Source organism: Cylas formicarius, unplaced genomic scaffold (genome assembly GCF_029955315.1).
Source record: "Cylas formicarius isolate icCylForm1 unplaced genomic scaffold, icCylForm1.1 PGA_scaffold_12__32_contigs__length_19106922, whole genome shotgun sequence".
NCBI lineage: Eukaryota > Metazoa > Arthropoda > Insecta > Coleoptera > Brentidae > Cylas > Cylas formicarius.
Window position 1 is genome coordinate 11,438,780 of NW_026844225.1, and position 17,966 is coordinate 11,456,745.

The 17,966-nt window shown below is 32.6% G+C and overlaps 1 protein-coding gene across 1 annotated transcript in view; it reads left to right on the top strand.

Annotated features, from left to right (window-relative positions):
* Positions 1-17,237, top strand: part of LOC132695655 (RNA-binding protein 24-B-like) — a 31,020-nt gene extending 13,783 nt beyond the window's left edge. The window contains exons 5-6 of the mRNA XM_060660045.1: positions 15,054-15,286; positions 15,918-17,237. Coding sequence (XP_060516028.1) covers positions 15,054-15,286; positions 15,918-16,066 — 382 coding nt within the window. The 3' untranslated portion in view covers positions 16,067-17,237. The remainder of the gene's footprint in view (positions 1-15,053; positions 15,287-15,917) is intronic.
* The last annotated feature ends 729 nt before the right edge of the window (positions 17,238-17,966 follow it).

The following is a 17,966-nucleotide window of genomic DNA, read 5'->3' on the forward strand; positions in this document are numbered from 1 at the left end:
ATGCGTGTATGTGTGAACCTTATAATACCAGATGCACAGTACTTCTGAACTATAAATTGATGTAAAATAATTGTTAAAAAAAATTGTGTTAAAAACCAGCAAAGTTATGTGTGAACTTTACAATACCACTTCCACAGTACTTCCGAACTATAACTATAAATTATACAAATTTATCGTGTTAAAAACCAGCAAAATTAGTTTTATCACATTTATTTCATATTTCACCTCGTGTATTTTTTGCCAACCTGCAATAACGTGTTGAAATGATTGGAGATTCTATTAGACCAAATATATACCATGGAATGACAAGGTTGTGGTATGTTTGAAAAGGGATGTTTGCCCAAATTTTTATATGTGGTAATTCATTTTCAATAAATAACTAAGAAGTTTTAAAATCTTTGCGAATCACTGCATTTTCAATTCGAAACAACAAATATGCAATTATAAAAACAAGATAAATCCGAATTACCTTCTCTATTGGAAATCACTTTATAGTTTCATATCATACGTGGGAACCAAATTCCATAATAAGCTGCCAGCAAATACATTGCTGGCAAATACATTATGGATGAAAACAGAACTTTTAAAAATTGTAAACAATTTTTCTTTTTTAGGGCTGTAATTCATGGCAGAAGTAAACAATTTATTCCGTGTTACGCTTTTTGCACCTGCACACTTTTCTTATATCAATTGTTAATTGATCTTTGGAATAGACGAATTTGATTTGATTTTAATGAATAACATTCATAACAATAGTCTGATGTATTTTAATTCACTGGTATCAAAATAGATTACAATCACCACGTATTATGATATTTCAAAATTTTGATGATGATGATGATTTTGAAATCAGCGTGATTAATATTACAAATAAAACCATAATAATAAACACAATTGCAAACCATATAATGGTAATAATGTAAAATATCAGAGCACATTTGTACGTTATATACCGATAATTTTTTCTTAACAAAAAACTTTATTACGCAAATTGCATTGCTTCAAAATTAACCACAGATTTTTTATTTTAAAATTTTAAAAATACGCAAAATATAAAATATCGCCCGTTTTGTATAATAAATATGTATAAATATTATATCATTCAAATTACATTTCAAACTTCTATCCGGCGAAAGATATTGTGGGCTCTCAAAAACTACCAACGATAGGAGGCCGGGCATGCCGTGCCGTTCGCTGCTCGCTTAACTCTGGGAAATTGTTAACAAATCGTGAGAACAACAAATTGTAAACGAAGAAAGTACAACGTGTCGGCCTTGTATGAGGAAGGCGGTCTCTCGTCGGATCAAAGGCAGCGATTGGATAATCTCCGCGCAAATCCAGTCTTAGTTCGCTAACTAGCGACGTTTGCGCGCCGCTCCGGGCAAACTCCGGATTCCGGCGATCTAAACTCCGGGGGCCTTATTGACCCCGCCGTGTGCGTACGGCTCGGCCCATGTAAGACACTTTCTTCCAATCTAAATACGTTGAAGATTAGCGCTGACTCATCGCGCACCTATTATTAACCGCGCTTTTTTAGTCTCGCCAGCGAACAGCCCTTAAAACTTGGCGATTCGTTTACGCAGCGGGTTAATCAAAAGTACGAAGATTCTACATTATTTTGCCATAAAAAACGTAAGAACGCCGCAATAACAAATAAATAATTATAGTAATAAACAAATTAATGCTAAAATATATACAGGCTTAATTATACAATAATGGTTGTTGACCCGAATGGGTCTTATCCTAATATTGAGTTACGAAATACAGAGCGTTGGCAATTAATATAGAATTTCTTTCTTTACCATTAAAATTGAGTTTTAGGCTCAAATAAAATGAATGCATATGCTAAAATATATCTATTATTAACATTTCTCGTGGTATAGTTGCAAATTTGAAACTAATTGTATAAAATAGATTGTCACAATCTGATCTGATAAAAAAAACGGTACCTTTGTGTCTCTTTGACATTTTATTTCTTAATTATTTTAGTTTCAGCAAAAAATGTAAAAACTGTTTTTTAAGTTTAAATAGTTTGACTAATTGAAATGTTTGTTACCCAACAATATAACACCGAAGATAGCATAGCAGTGAACTTCGTAATAGAAAAGTGAAGCAAATTTTACAATAGAAAAAGACGGCTTGTAATGGGGATTCTTGCCTTTCTCTTCTCATATTATTTGATAGCTTTATTTAGCTAAATATATTTAGTGAAATTATTCAAACATTATTATTTGGTGCAGAAAGAATATTTTCTTTCACTGTTTTAATTAATTTATTTAGTGATATAATTCGTATTGAAATAATTTACATATTGTCATTTGATTACCAAATAACATTTTCTTTAAACCATTACACCGTAGTTTTTCAGAAATGTCATTTCAAAAAAGACTTGAAATCATACGTATTTGTGGAAATATATAGGGGAACAGAAGGCAAAATGGTACCCTTAAAGTTGTGGCCAGGATAAAAAAAAGATGAACAACACTTTTGACAAACTGAACTTATATTTGTGTAACAGTATGTTTCCTTACAGTATCATATTAAACATAATTTAAATTTAATAAAAAGAAATAAGTCATAAAACTACATTTGGTCCATTTTGCCTTCATTGGAAGGTATAACGGCACCCGCATGAAAGCATAATGGATCTCGATGCAAAACCTTGCGTGTTTCGCGAGTAAAAACCGCTTCTTCATCTTCATCTTCAAAGGCAGCATAGAAACAATAAGCCCAACGTTTTCAAATGAGATATTGACGCTAAAATAGTGACAATGCAGGCACTGCGTCTTCTTCTTCACTAAAAGAGGACTCTTAGTCTTCTTTTTTTTCTTCTATTTTTATCATATTTTAAACCAGTATTGTGAAAACCGATTTTTCGTTGGACTTATGAAATTTTTTTTTCGGATCACCCTTTTTGCTTGTTTCGCTTTTGGTATGAGCTTTTATCAGGTGTTAGTTTATACCTACCAATAAAGTGAAAACAACCTGTTAACAGAATCCCGATTAAACCCAACAACTCTTGCAGCTGAGGTGGCCTCTAGTTTGCGAAGACTAAGATAGGGATTCCATTTTAAAAAATTCCCAAAGCAATATCTACCGGCCATACTTGTACTTGGGTGAAAGTTATGCTAAATGTTATTTCGTTTTGCCAAGTCGTATGGCAAAGATCTCAAATCTTGCGATGAAAGGCCAAAGAACCTGGCCTCCATATTCTTTATTTACATATTTCTTCCCATTTCCTTGATTGTTTTCGTTGTATAGCTGCAGGCGATGTTTTAATGTCCCGTAGACTTAGTCGCAACTTTAAATATTTCCCTCTCTGTTTTTTTTTATAGTTACTAACCATCTAAAAATATTAAAACGTTTGTTTAAAAAAAGTGGTTTTTGGCAAAACCGACCGGAAAGGCAAAATGATCCAAGTAATTCATTTTGCCCGGTCCATTTTACCTTTTTGCTATATTCTAGAAAACTTGCCGATCTGGAGATTATGCCAACATAGAACATCAATGAAATATGATGATGATATAGCTTACCTTGTTACTTTCGAAAAATCTATGAAATCGATTCTTTTTCGATTTGTTTTTTTTTGTCTATCCGTTCTCCGTTCTCTGTACCAGGGTCCATTTTTTTTTTCGATTTTCGATTTTTTTTTTGGACGTTGCTATGAAACACGATAAGTGTCCGAAATTTGAAGCAATTGAATTCAAATTTGACAGACAAATAACGTTTGGTCCCCTAACGGAAAATTAAAAACTGCGTTTGCAAGGGTCTAAGGAAAAGATCATTTCTCGAAAATTGTTTATGGAACCGAAAAAATTCTTGAATGCGAACACGTACAAGATTTGACTACATAAACTTTTATTAATGACAATTTTTCAAAAATGTACAGGGTACGCAGCAAATTAAAAAAAAAAAACAGAAAAATGGGTCCCCCTATTATTGAAAATTGGCGATAACTAAACCACGGTGTTTCAGATATAAGGTTCTTTTACATGGCAAAAAAGCTCGCATATACAGCTAAAACTTTTATATTTAAGATTTTCACATATTGTACAGGGTGTTCGCGATATTGCATGCAATATTATAAAACGTAATAAGTGCTCCAAGTTTACAGCTACCGACTTCAGATTTGGCAGGGAAGTAGAAGTTCAGATCCACATTTTAACTATTAAAGTCGAGCGCAATTAAGTACCGCGGAGTATTTTTTTTTAATTTTTGAATTTTTTTTTTTTGGTTATTTTCGCTTCCAGAAAAACATGTTTTTTCTCCATAACCATTCGCCGGATCGGCAAAATTTTTTCACATTCACTGGCAGCATTTTTTGGATTATATACGAGGTTTTTAAATTATAGGCAAAAATCTAAAAGACTTTGAAAATTGTTTTTTTCCAGATTAAATTATTAACCGCAAATCAAAAATGGTAAAAAATATGACTAATCGGTGCAAACAGTGTCACAGGCCGCATCAAGAGCTACAATTTTTGTATTTGCGGTTTTCGTCTAGCGCATACGCTGTTCCAAATATTTGCAAAAAATCAAAATATTCGCCCTCAATCTAGACGCGATGACGTCATTTACTATTACGACGTACTGCATGGCTTCAGAAAACAGGTATTTTCTCGAAAACCGTTTACTCTATTTGGAAAAATTTATATACCAGGAGACGTGGAAGATTTAGGGCTATAACAACTGTTTCGAACATTGTGTGAATTATATACAGGGTGTGTTGTTTAACCGCAAAAAATCTATAAGATCCTAAAAATTGCCGTTTTCATTTAAACAGTATCTTAAATTGTGTCGAGAAAGAGTTTCGGGTTTCGTGTATCATACAGGGTGCGCGAGATATTTGAAAAAATATCATTCGAATTCGAAAATTATCTGTACAAATATTAGCATTTATCAAAGTTTGTCGTCACTTTCAAGTTCGGCGGGACGTGAAATGCACTTTATACAGGGTGTATGCAAAACAATACGTCCCTATAGCACAAGAAACCGCGAAGCGGCTTCCTTTTGAAATCCAAAGCTGCTTCGTGTTACTCGCTACAAACTTACACCGCCCAGTGACGATTAAAATTTCGAATAGCTTTGATGTTAACAACTTTATAGAGATGGTGATGATTGTCAAAAATAATCAATGCTCAAAAAACTCAGAAATAATATAAAACAATTTGGTATTACACCTAGCCATCACTACTAACATGTATGACCAAGAAAAGAATCCCCATTACTACCTACTTCCCTCCAAATACCATTTGTCTCACAAAATCGCCAAAATTGCCACTGCTGTTACAATAAAATAAAAACTGGTCAAATTTTCTATCACTATTGAAGGCACGAAATATATAAAACCAAACAAACACAATTCCAAGGCTAACTCAGATCCGATCAAAGGTAAACTAAAGTAAACAATAGGTACTGAGGAAATCACCCATTCTACGAAATATCAGTTCCCGAAAAATCATTTCCTGATTTGGTATTTTAAGCTATCGAATAATCCACGATTTTTTCATATTAACTCTTGCTCCGTTTTATCGGCCCAAATCGCCCAACAAAACATCGTAACAGAATTTGTTGACGTTGAAATCCAAACATATAAAAAAAGTAATCTTACCCAATGGGCAGCATCTATTTTCACATACGTTTTACGCGTTTGCCAGACGTCAGTATGATGACCACGTGCGACTGTTGCATTAGTAATGTATTAATTTGGAATTTTATTTTTAATGTACCTCCGAAAAGGGCGACGACCTGATAATTGGCCCGATGACGATTTTTCCATTCCTAAAACTTTGAAACGGGACAAAAACGTTCTCTGTCAACTTTTAAACTACAGATCCCAAAAATATGACTATCCTCAAACGTGCTTGTTACTTTAAAAAATCGATGAAATTGAATTTTTGTTGGTACAGAAATGATCAGCGTCGAAAAAAAAATTTTTTTTGTCTCTTGGGACGTTCTCGTCTTTTGATTTTTCCGGAATAACTATTTAAAAAAAAGCGCGTTCAAGAGTCTATGAAAAAGATTATTTTTCAAAAACAGTTTACAGAACCGAAAAAATTCTTGAACATAAAGACGTAGAAGATTCGGCTCTATAAACTTTTATTCTCGACAATTTTTCAAAAATGTACAGGGCTATAAGACTATGAATATATCAACTTCAAATTTAGCAGAGAAGTAAAGTTCCGTGTTCACATTTAAACAGTAGAAATTGGGTGAAATCAAATTTCACAAAGCATTTTTTACAAATTTTTGAATTTTTTTTTTTTGGTTATTTTGGCTTCCGGAAAAATATGTTTTCCTTCATAACCATTTGCACGATAGGCAAAATTTTAAAACCGTGAGACGCGAGAGATGCGGGGCTATACCTTCCGTTGTATGCCTTTTTTCGATTATATCCAGGGTGTTTTAGTTATGGACAATAGAAAATTATTAATCGTTAATCAAAATTCGTAAAAAATATGGCTAATCGGTTCGAACAGTGTGATAGGCCGTATGAACAGCTACAATTCCTGTATTTGCGGTTTTCGTCTATCACACACGCTGCTCGAGATATTTGAGAAAATCCATATGAAAATCACAATTCCTCGGGCTCAGCCTATTTATTATTACCGTGTACTTCTTGCACTGTTTCAGAAAAAAATATTTTCTCGAAAACCATTTCCTCAATTGGGAAAAGGTTATATCATCTATTTCTGATTTTTTTTTTAATTATGTACTGGGTTTGTCGATTATAGGCAAAAAATCAAAAAGTCCCTGAAAATTGCTGTTTTTGTGGGTTAATTATTAGCCGTAATTGAAAAACTACAATGGAGTAATTTAGTTTAAACAGTATCGTTAATGGCGAGAGAGAGTTTCAGTTTCATTGGAAATCACTATTATTCGTAAAAATTTTAATATTTACCAAAGTTTGTCGTAACTTTGAAGTTCGCCAAGATACGAAAGTCACTATATACCGGGTGCACGTACAACAAAATTTCATCGATTTTGCGATAGTTCCATAGTGATCCGCAGGACATTGATAGAAAAACAATGCGTCCTTTTTTTGACAAGAAACCGCGAAGCGGCTTCTATTTGAAATACAAAGCTGTTTCGCGCTACGCGCTACGAACTTGCCCCGCCCAGCTACCATTTTTTGAAAGCAGTCTTGTTTAAAATGTGTTAATGTATACATCCTAAAACGTGTTATGATCGTTTAATTATTATTTTATCATTATTATTATTATTATTATTCATTTTCTTAAGTAATTAGACGAGCGTGAAGGTTTTTAAATGAAAACGGTTCTGCGCTTTATACAAAATATTTACAGAATTTTTAATTTAATTTAATTTAGACGCCACATAAAAATGATTTATTAAGAAACAAGGCGAGCGTTAATTTGATTCAGGAACGCACATTGAATGCAATATGTAAAAGTTAATTAATACTAGACTTTTTAATGTAAAGTCTGTACAATTTAATTAAAATGCTTTTTAAAAATGTTAATATTATTATTCGGCTTCGTTCTTTAATTTAATTTAATTGTTATAACGACTAAAAATTCTCGATAATTCGAATTTCTGGTTTCCCAAAATAAAAATATGTGCAATATAATTAATTAATAAAAACAATAATAATAATAAAAGCCTTCATTTACTATTAATAACCGCGCAATGCGTCCGGGCACTAAGGGTACAAAAAGCGCCCCGTTGCTGGTTATTAAATAATAATAAAAATGTATTTTCCTTTTCGCCCTGATGTTCAGAAAAAAAAATCGTTATATCGTTGGCAAAGCAAAGAATCCTCGCCAGCTGTTTTTGTGATAAAACGGTGCTATATGCGTCTATATATAAAATCTGGTGTCAAAGAAAGTTAAAACCGCGTGCGGAGGAGCAGGACTTAGGCAATTAATTTCGGAGCTATTTTCGTTTTGGTACATATTTCACAAATACGGCAAACGTTGACGCACTAAAAGTTTTTTGGCGTCACGACGATTTGACGGCGATAACGCATCCTTTAATCACTGCCGCGTAGCGTGTCAAATTAAATGTTGTTTTTTCAAAATATACTATCCGGTCCCCTTTTATGACGATCCCGCGTGGAATATTATTTCCTTGTGAAAAATAAACGCAAGCGAACTACAAATAAATATTTACCACGCGTTACTTAATTTTGCATGAATATGCAAGATGACAAATATTAAAAATGATTCACCATATTAAAGGTACAAATAAAATCGAATAATAAAAAAATTCACGGAATCTACACCAGGGTTATTTGTATTCAACGGTTAATATTCGTCTATTGTCTTTAGGCCGTAATGACTTATTGATAGAGCCATTAAAAATTAATAGCAAATCCGAAAATCACATCCGTAACGATACGACAAAGAGCGTCATTGAAAAAAGAAAAAGAAACAAAACTAATTGTGATGTGGATAAGCTGTCATCTATTTCTAAAATAATGAAGTGAAACGAACTGAGACTCCATTTTAACAAAAAATTGTATATTATACAACCATTTTGGTTACGTGTAATTGAAGAAGGTTATCAAAATGTTGGAATACTAACTCTTTTTTTTTTTTTCGAAAAATGCACACGTTCTGGTAGTGACCAAACATTTTTTTTTGTATAATATACTATTTGAAAGAAATAAAAGTCTAAAAAAGTTTTCAATGGCAATAAAATCCAGTAATTAACAATAATTGTAAATTTCAAGATTAAATCTGATCAAAATTTTAAAACAAATACAAAAAGTATAAAAAATAGGAAATTTAGTTTTTTGTTATAAATTTAGAATGTATTGTTGTTGCAATATCACAAACAGTAAGCCCTGTAAAAAACTAATAGAGTTTTTTTACGCTAGGAGGTAAAAATAAATTCACTATCGATCACCTTCCCTCTCAAGTGTGTGGATGGAAAAAAAACTTTGGTATTGCGGACAATTCGTTCTAATCTGTAAATCCAAACATTGTTGTTAGGTTAACGAAAATACGAGAGACATTAAGCAAATATAGGGTAAACGATACATTTGGTGTAGTGAAATCAATAAGTCATTAGGGAGGAGGGCTCGATATATTCAAGAAATGTCATGCATTACTTTTCGGCTTCGAAATTCTCGCCTGTGACAAAAATTGATTTTCCTTTTAATCACACCTTAATGGGATATAAATTTATAGGTTGCGGTATATTTTCTCTACTAGTAAATTTAAAACTTCGCTTACTTTAAACAAGCTACATTTTTGTTATTAATCATAACAATATCGGCTGAAACCTAACCTGTTTTTAGGCTGTATTTAGAGGCCGCAGACTGAGTAGACCGTTGCTCCAAATGAATTTAATCCACCCAAAAAACTGTCGTCCGAATATTCGTTAAGTCGTTTGCTCTTCCTAAATGAGTGCCAAGTCTATTTCCGTCGTTCTATTTAACATTGTTTGCGCGTTTTGACTAATGCATTATTTTTAAACGAACTACCAGATTCGAAACGCGCACATCTTTCGTCTTTTGTCCCTAAAATACACCTCACTACCCTAGATTTCATCGCTCGTAACGAAAACTTTATACGCTAATCCGGAAAAGCAAATACGCAAAACAACATCAAACTGGTCAAAACTACTGCTTCAAATGAAACGAAAAGATCAAGCTAATGTACAAGGTATTTCAGAAAAGTTGGTACAAAACTTAATGTCACGACGTCAAATTGTTTAAATTAAACTATTGTTTGTTTGTCCTTCAATTAACAATCATCATCGAGAGTGGGAAAGGATGTTAGGAATTTTAAATTCTTTTTGCATTATTCCCATTTTTAAAATTAAGCTGAAGTTGTTGAGTTTCCAACAAAATATTAATAAAACGTCACAAAAATAATGATATTAAAGGAAGAAGGAAGAAAAGGAAATTGTTAAAAGACGTGGTGAAAGTTTACCATTTGAAAGCGTATTTTAAATTTTTACTGACATATTAACAGTTCTCTTAAATGTTTAGACTGCTTGAAACACGGAAAAATTGACCCACAATATAAAACAAAAAATAAAAAATTAAAATTATATACAGATTTGTTTAAATTCCTTATTTAAATTATTATTATTATTTTACTATATTTATCAAAAACTAGACTATTCGAACTTAAACTGTCTCAACATATCGCATCTTTAATAGAGAGTTTAGGTATTTTGTAACTATTATTATTTTATTAATAACATTTTTTCAAAATTTTTACAAAATACCCAAATGTCTGGCAAATTATTTGTCATAACCGATCACAAGCTGTGCCAGTCCCTGTGTGAGTATGATTCGTTCAATTTCTACTAAAGTTGTTTCAAAAAATATCCAAATCACAAGTGAATTCATTTTATTCCACCTCCCTAAGTTTTGTACCACATATTCCAATAAATTTAAATAGTCAATGATTTTCCGCTAGTTCATAAAACTGGTCATACCTCCGTATTTATTTTTGTCTAGATTTTATGGAGTTACGCAAATATTAAAGCGAATAATGCCCACTACTCGATATTATTTGAGCACAGCTACTAACAAAAACAGGAAGAATTGGGGAATTTTGATCGAATTTTACATTTTTTAATATGCTAAATGCTTCATTTTATTGTGTTTTAGAGAACACTCAACCATTCAGCAATATCCAGATTCCTAAATGTAAAAATACGAATGAAAATTTGCGTTATATCCTTCACCGCATTTTTATTAATTTTATTTTATTTTTGATGGTCTACTTGTCTCTTTGTTCATCATTGTTAGCACCGCCATTGTAGGCAATGTGTACGTACATAATATTTGCCAATTCCATATTTTCAATACGAAAAAGTGAGTCACCAAGTAAATGCTAATTTATTACCATATAATCAAAAAACTAATTTGCATGGAGAACACGGTTTGCAGGTCGTTAGGTGGTGGTGATATCAAAGATTTTACTTTGAATTTATACGAAGAAGCAATAACCTTTTAACATATTAGTGAGATTGCTAAAAAAATATCCGGCCTGAAATAACGAATTAAGGTGTCGTTCTATTAGCATATTCATTTTGTAACATAATTTTACCGAGTTATATATTGCTATCCAGGTTTAACGTTATCTAATAAAAATTATGTGTCATTTGGAATACCATGCATATTCGACGTATCCATTTGTTTACATTATTTGCGATAATGGACGCGTTGGTATCGAATGATAAAAATAATATCGGCGCAAAGCAATTTCTAACCATGCATGGATCGCAATATTATTTGGACTTTACACTTTACCTAGCTGATGCAGCAAAGAGAAACGTCTGAAATTAAATGATATCGAGAAATGCATTACGAAGTATAGGATGCAAAAATTGCTGAACAATAAAATGTGTACTCCAACCCCATCTGCATATTTTGTTCACCCCTAGTAGGTTGTCCTAGGTTCCCAGGCAAGCTCAGCTAATATAGCCTCCCAGATGTCGATTGCGCTCCTTTCCTTTCCGTAGCAGTGATCTTAGTGCAAATTTTTTCCCTTTAACTACCGTAATTAATTTTGATTCATTATAAGCCTTTTCGAGATAAGGGTCAAGTTTTATTCATATGTTTTCTACTAGTAGTCCGTGGGTCATTATTACCCATTTACACCAGAGTTAAGCTTAAACATGTTTAACTGAAAGAGTAACAGTGGTGTGATTTGATGATTTCAGACTAACTAATGAAAATAACATACAATATGTGTATATTAGGAAATATTATTTTTATTATTATTTGAAAATATCCTACAAAAATTGTCAATGCCAAAGTTGTACCGCGATTGCCCCAAATTGTCAGGATATAAATGAATAAAAGAGAGAAAATAAAAAATTGCATCGAAGAAGGAAAAAATAAAGCATAGTATATAATAATTAATGACTTTATTTATTGAGTGTTTTCAATTTTTATTTGTTTAACAACTTTTTTTAACAAATGAAATAAGACAGATTAAATTCCAAAAAGTTCTATTTATACTTATTTTTTTGTTGTGCCTAGGTGCTCAGTAAACAATTATTAGTGAGAAATATTGCTTGTGGAATTTTATCTGAAGAGAGTGCTTTAAATATGGTGATTTGGTTTGTTTTTTTCTTTTTTCAACAAACAAAATGACACGATCAAACTGAATTTGTGTCGATGCAGTGCTTGAAAAAACACAAATAGATTATAAATTATCTCTAGAATTTTTTATATGCCCGCGTAAACAACTAAATGGTCGCCTAGCAATCGAGGGACAGTTAAAGAGTTTGGATGGGTCATAGGTTCGCCGTCATTATCAAAGGGGCATTTGTATTTCAACATATTTTTTCTCTACAATAGATTATTTGGCTTAATCTACCGTCTCACGTGGTTGTTTAAAAAATGGAAAAGTAACCTTGTATGAAACATTTCAGATAATATAGTCAAATCATCTAAACCGCGTCATAGTAGAAAAATATGTTGTTTAATAACGATCGCTATTAGCGATAATATCGCATTTGATGTGTCGGACCGGGAAAAATTCATGCGCCAGTTTCATTCCTTTTATAATATTTCCGGCTTGCCGGGAGCGCGAAACAACTTTCTGTACGGGAAAAATCAATTTTTACGTGTGGCATGCAAGTGACAGTGGGAGGATATGTAATGGTCACTTTACCCAATGAACGTGCATAAAAATGCATTAACGAGGAAAAATAAAGCAGGAACATAAATGACCCAATAATTAAAAACACTTCACGAAAGTTTTGTAAGCCACAATCAAAATAAAACGCTTTAAAAATGCTTATAACGTAATCAGACGATCATTGAAGCATTTGTCCTGGCCATTATGTACCTTTAAAACAGTATTTCAGAACTAAATAGGACAGTGACATCATCAAGAAGACAGAAAATTAAAAACTACTGAAATGGTTTGAAAATATCCCAAAAATTTTCAAAACACCGCAATTCCGAACCATATGGAGATTTCTAATTTATTGGTTCAATTTATAACGTTTGTTTGTTTAACTGAAGCTCTTAAAAACTGATCCATCCTTTTTGTTATCTTCAAATTAGGTTTATTCCCATACTAGGTTTGTTCCCACATCTGCAAGAAACAAGTTTCAGAGAAATAATCGTGCGAATTGATAAACTGCGTTCGAAAAAAAGTGTCGTACAAAAGTTTCTTGGACTCTCCTGAATATTTCAAATATTATAATTTAGTTGATACAGGGTGTCCCAAAAGTGTCCCCCCCTCACCGATATAAACTTTGTTATTTTACATTTTTAACTAAACTTTATGGTCAGAATTAACGAACTCCTTTTAGTTAACTTTTTGTTTTCTAGATTTATTTATGCAAATTTGTAACCTTGTTTAGTTAGCGTATAAATTTGTTATTAGGTATTTTCAATCAATCTAGATAATTCAGTATTAAATATTTCTTTAAAATGAATTCTAAAGTTATATTAAATCTGTTAAAAGTGTGTAGTATAGAGTCGATTTTTTTCAAAATATCTACGTATTAATGGACACCCTGTATTTTTAGCAATAGGTTTTTTTCGTATATTTGGAGTATTATATCTTTAAAAGAAGTAGTATCATGTCTTTACTATTTAAAAAATACCTAATATTACCAACAAATATGAAAAAGAACACATAGCTTCCATTTCTGCCTAAATTATTCAAAATTCGGATAGGAATTGGCTAAGAAAAAAAAAAGTAAAAAGTAAGTAAAATTTTGAATATAAAATAAATTATAAACTTACCTTTTTTTGTCCTGAATTCGCCAAAATTCATCTGTCATCTGATTGAGTAGTGCATCGTCTCCTTTGGTTAAATTTTCGTTGCAATACCTAGATCAGTAGCGTCACAACACAATTTTATATGGGGCAATGAAAATATGAAAAAAACACATAAAATCAATTTCTGCCTAAACTATGCAAAATTCGTATAGGAATTTCTTAAGAAAGTGACCTTTATTTTTAACCAAAGATTCCAATAATGGCGAAATACACAGGGCGTTTCATTTAAAATAACAAAGTTGACGTCAGGGGGACACCTTTGGGACAAAATTATAATTTTTTAAATCTTCAGGAGAGTCCAAGAAACTTTCGTACGAAGCATTTATAGTGGATCTTTTTATTTGGCATACGATGTACAGTCATGAACGTGTTCGGGATTGGTTGTGAGAACATACCTAATAAACAATAAGGCTAACAATAAGATTATATCAAAGAAACGTTAGAAGTGTGGGTATCGCAAAGTTCATGAGTAAGCAAAACGCTAAATCCTAATTAAATAAATTAGCACTTCAGTTAACTACGTGTGTGATTTTAAAGAATAAGAAGTCGTAAATTTAGTGCGGCAATGACGTTAATGTGCCTTTAGAATGTGATCAATATCTTGGCTTTGCAGGGACTGCCGGTTCTCCTTGAGGTCTTTATTGCAAAATGTCGAAAAACAGTCAATATTTTTGAAACTCCTTGGCAAACTAGCAACGTTTCCCTGAAGCGTTGTTATCGACATGGCCGCCTCGTTCGAATTACGCGTAGTTCTGTCAACAAAACTTCAAAATGACGAGGCGCTTATCCGCATATAAAAACAACCATCAATAATTCACACTAATTCCACTAAACGAACAAACGAGGCAATATGGGAGGGTTCTGCTTACCCGCCAGCCCCCTACAACCGCCGACCTTTTTATTCCGTATATTTTTTATTACTCGCGTTGAGCTGCGAAAGCTACGGACCGCAAGGAAATTATTTCCTTCGTGGTTTAACCTACTCAACGAAATAAGACGAAATAGAAACCCACGTGCTCGAAAAAACTACGGAATACAAAAATGTGCAAATGCTACAGCCCGTTGCTGCTTGGATGAACGTTTGCCTCAGCCACTGTGGTCATATTAAGAGTTTAATCACCGTATTTTCTTAGGAATTCATGGAGATGGTGTTGTTCAAAATAAAAGAAAGTTTTTGGTGTGTCTTGGTTCGCAATGAATCGAAATACCAAAAGTTTTCTGATACTAGATATTAGTTTTCTTTGGTATTTCTATGGTGTTGCTTGCTGTGCCTTACTTGGTTCATTGGTCGATCGGATGCGTCAAATGGATTCCTCTTTCAGAGTACCTCCCGGCTACATGTACCAGTCGCCCTATTTGGCAGCTACCGCTCCAGGAAGCTTGGTACCATTGCCGACAACGCAGCTGTCACACGCGGCTGCCGTGGCAGCTGCTGCAACTACACAATTCTACGAGTACCAGAACGCAGCCGCCGTAGCTGCAGCCGCAGCTGCTCCATACACTGGCCAATACGCCAACGGCTTCGATGCATATACACCTTACACTGGAGCTGCGGGTACGAGTTTTTTTCGCCCGATTGCACTGATACAAAAAAAATGTACTAAATTTATCCACATCATAAAAGGATATATCGATTTAAACACGCTAATGAATCTTACAGTAATAACGTTTCGCTGCTAGTAAAATATAGCAATAATTCAATTTCCGTATTGATTTTATTGTTTTTTACCGACCAACTGTTTATCAAAATACAACACGATATATGCGTGTCGTTTGGCAGGGAAATTGTTCAATAATCCCCAAAAAAGCTTTTATAAGTGAAATAACCTTTTTGGATTATTAAAGTAGTGGATATAAAAAGGAGATAAACGAGTATTCCATTTTAATTCATTAATACCAGTTCTTAACTGATGCCCTCTGTGCCATCGCAATTTGGAAATGTCAAGAAACATTAAATCAACAACGGATCTAGTGCTGCTTTAATACTATTACATAGAATATAATATTTTGTCGATTTCATAAAGACTTTTGGTCATTAGGGCGTGGTTATCGTACTAATCTACCAACCCTAAAGGCAATGCGCCAAATAAAATGAATTTTCGAAATTCCCTCAAGAAAGGTAGATTGAAATAATCATTTTCGCGGATGTTTGATTTCCTTATTACTATAAAGCTTTTTTTTCGCAGGTGCTGCCAACTATATGCCATATACCTACGCGGCTTTGCCGCAGACACCCGGTATACCAGCGGGAGCAACCGCGGGTGCTTTCCCGGGTATTCCGTATCAAACGGCGGCGGCACAAGCGACTACCCTACAGGAAGCTAGACTGCAGTGAGAGCAGTGGTTTTGTAGCGGTACAAGTCAACGATGGCAGTGATTGAGCAGAACATTTTAGTAAAAATTATTTAATTTGGTTAGTTTGATTTAAAAGTACTGATAGATTACGAAATTCAAAAAATCGGATCAATTCAGGCGACACTTAAATCGAAAGATCTGCAAAAAAACGATTAGTTTAGGAAGTTTCGTATAGTTTATTTAAATATTAGTGAATAAATTCCAATAATTAGTTACCAAAAGTAATAATTTTTTTAATGCTCAATAAGTAATAGAACCTTAATATATTCATAGACTTCATTGCTAATCTTTTGCGGACCGTTTGTTTGTTAATGCTGCAAAAGAAAGTGCAATAGTTCTGTAAAATTATTTAAAAACTGATTAGGGATTCTTTAAATAATGTATAGTTCTAGTCCCCTATGTAACATTATAATATAGTACTTAAATATTTATAATATAATAATCAGAATATCAATTTGGTTTAAATAGTTATCGACTTATTACATGTATATTACAAATATACCATTTAAGCTGCTGCGTTGATCGTAATAGATTACAAAATTTATTTATTTTTTACATTTTCACGTCTTCAATAAATAACGCAAGTTAATATTTTGATAACGCCAAGCAGTAGTACATATTTGTACTTAAATCAATCATTAAAAATAATATATACACAGGGTCGTAGCATCTTAGTATATTAAAACTACTTATCTCAAAAGAATGCAAAATCTTATATACTATGTGCATTCAGTGCCTTTCTGCATGGAAATAGTATATGCTGACAAAATCGATATTTTTCATTGCTAGTCGAAGATTTTGGGGTCAAAATCGTTTTCCGTCCAATTATAGTAAACAATTAATTGAACAGCCAACCCGTTAGTGATCATCCCAAACTAAGTGGTTGTGAAACTATAAGTGTATCTTATCGGCATTGTGAAAATGTAAATACCATTTTAAAATACCACAAAATATGAGTAGCGAATTATTATATTTTTCTTTAATTTTCAAACACGGCTCAGTATAACTCGGGCAGCATCTTCATTACAACTGTTTAAAAACCATGACGTTTAGTATTAAGATTGTTATTTTTCAACCTAAAATTATTTTTTACTAAAAATAAGTTACAAAATTATTGTAATCATTTAAATAAATATTTCTAAATAAACTGATTAGACAAAATACTTGTAGTTTAATGTACCCGCTGCTCAAATAAATTACATTATATCAAAATAAATATATAAAAATTAAACAATAACCTTGATTAACAAACACTTATGTTTGTTAATCAAGGTTACTATTTAATTCATTCAATATTACCCAGCAAACCTCAAATTATCTACATATTCACTTAAAAAATATTTGAAGGAGTACATGGGCGAAGAGTTAACTTATGAAACGAAAAACATTACATAAGAATGAAAACATAAATTCAAAGACAATATCTTTCGTTTAATTTTAAGAGGTGCAATGATGCAAGTAATTTTTTTACGATATTGGCGAATTCGCCAGAATATTTGTTTCTATGGTTCGAAATTAGTTTTCCAGAAAATTTTTGAAAAGTTTATAATCGTCTTTTGATGACGACGTGATTCCTGTACACCTAAAGCATCACAGATATATAATTAGTGCTCCAACGTCCAGCAAAAATCATTCAATGTGTGCATATATTACAAAAAATGTTTATTAAAAACAGAACAGGAGACGTTCACATTCAATATTGTGAAACTAATTTTTAAAAATGAAGGTAAATCCAAAAAAGTTCTTTAAATTAGTTCATACCTTTTTTACTAAGGGAATCAAGTGAGTTGCCGGGCGCCATCTATTTTTCGATGGTAAAAGTTATTGTTGTATGATGTATGTTTTTACATCTCAATTCCTGTCCTTACAAATCGAATTTC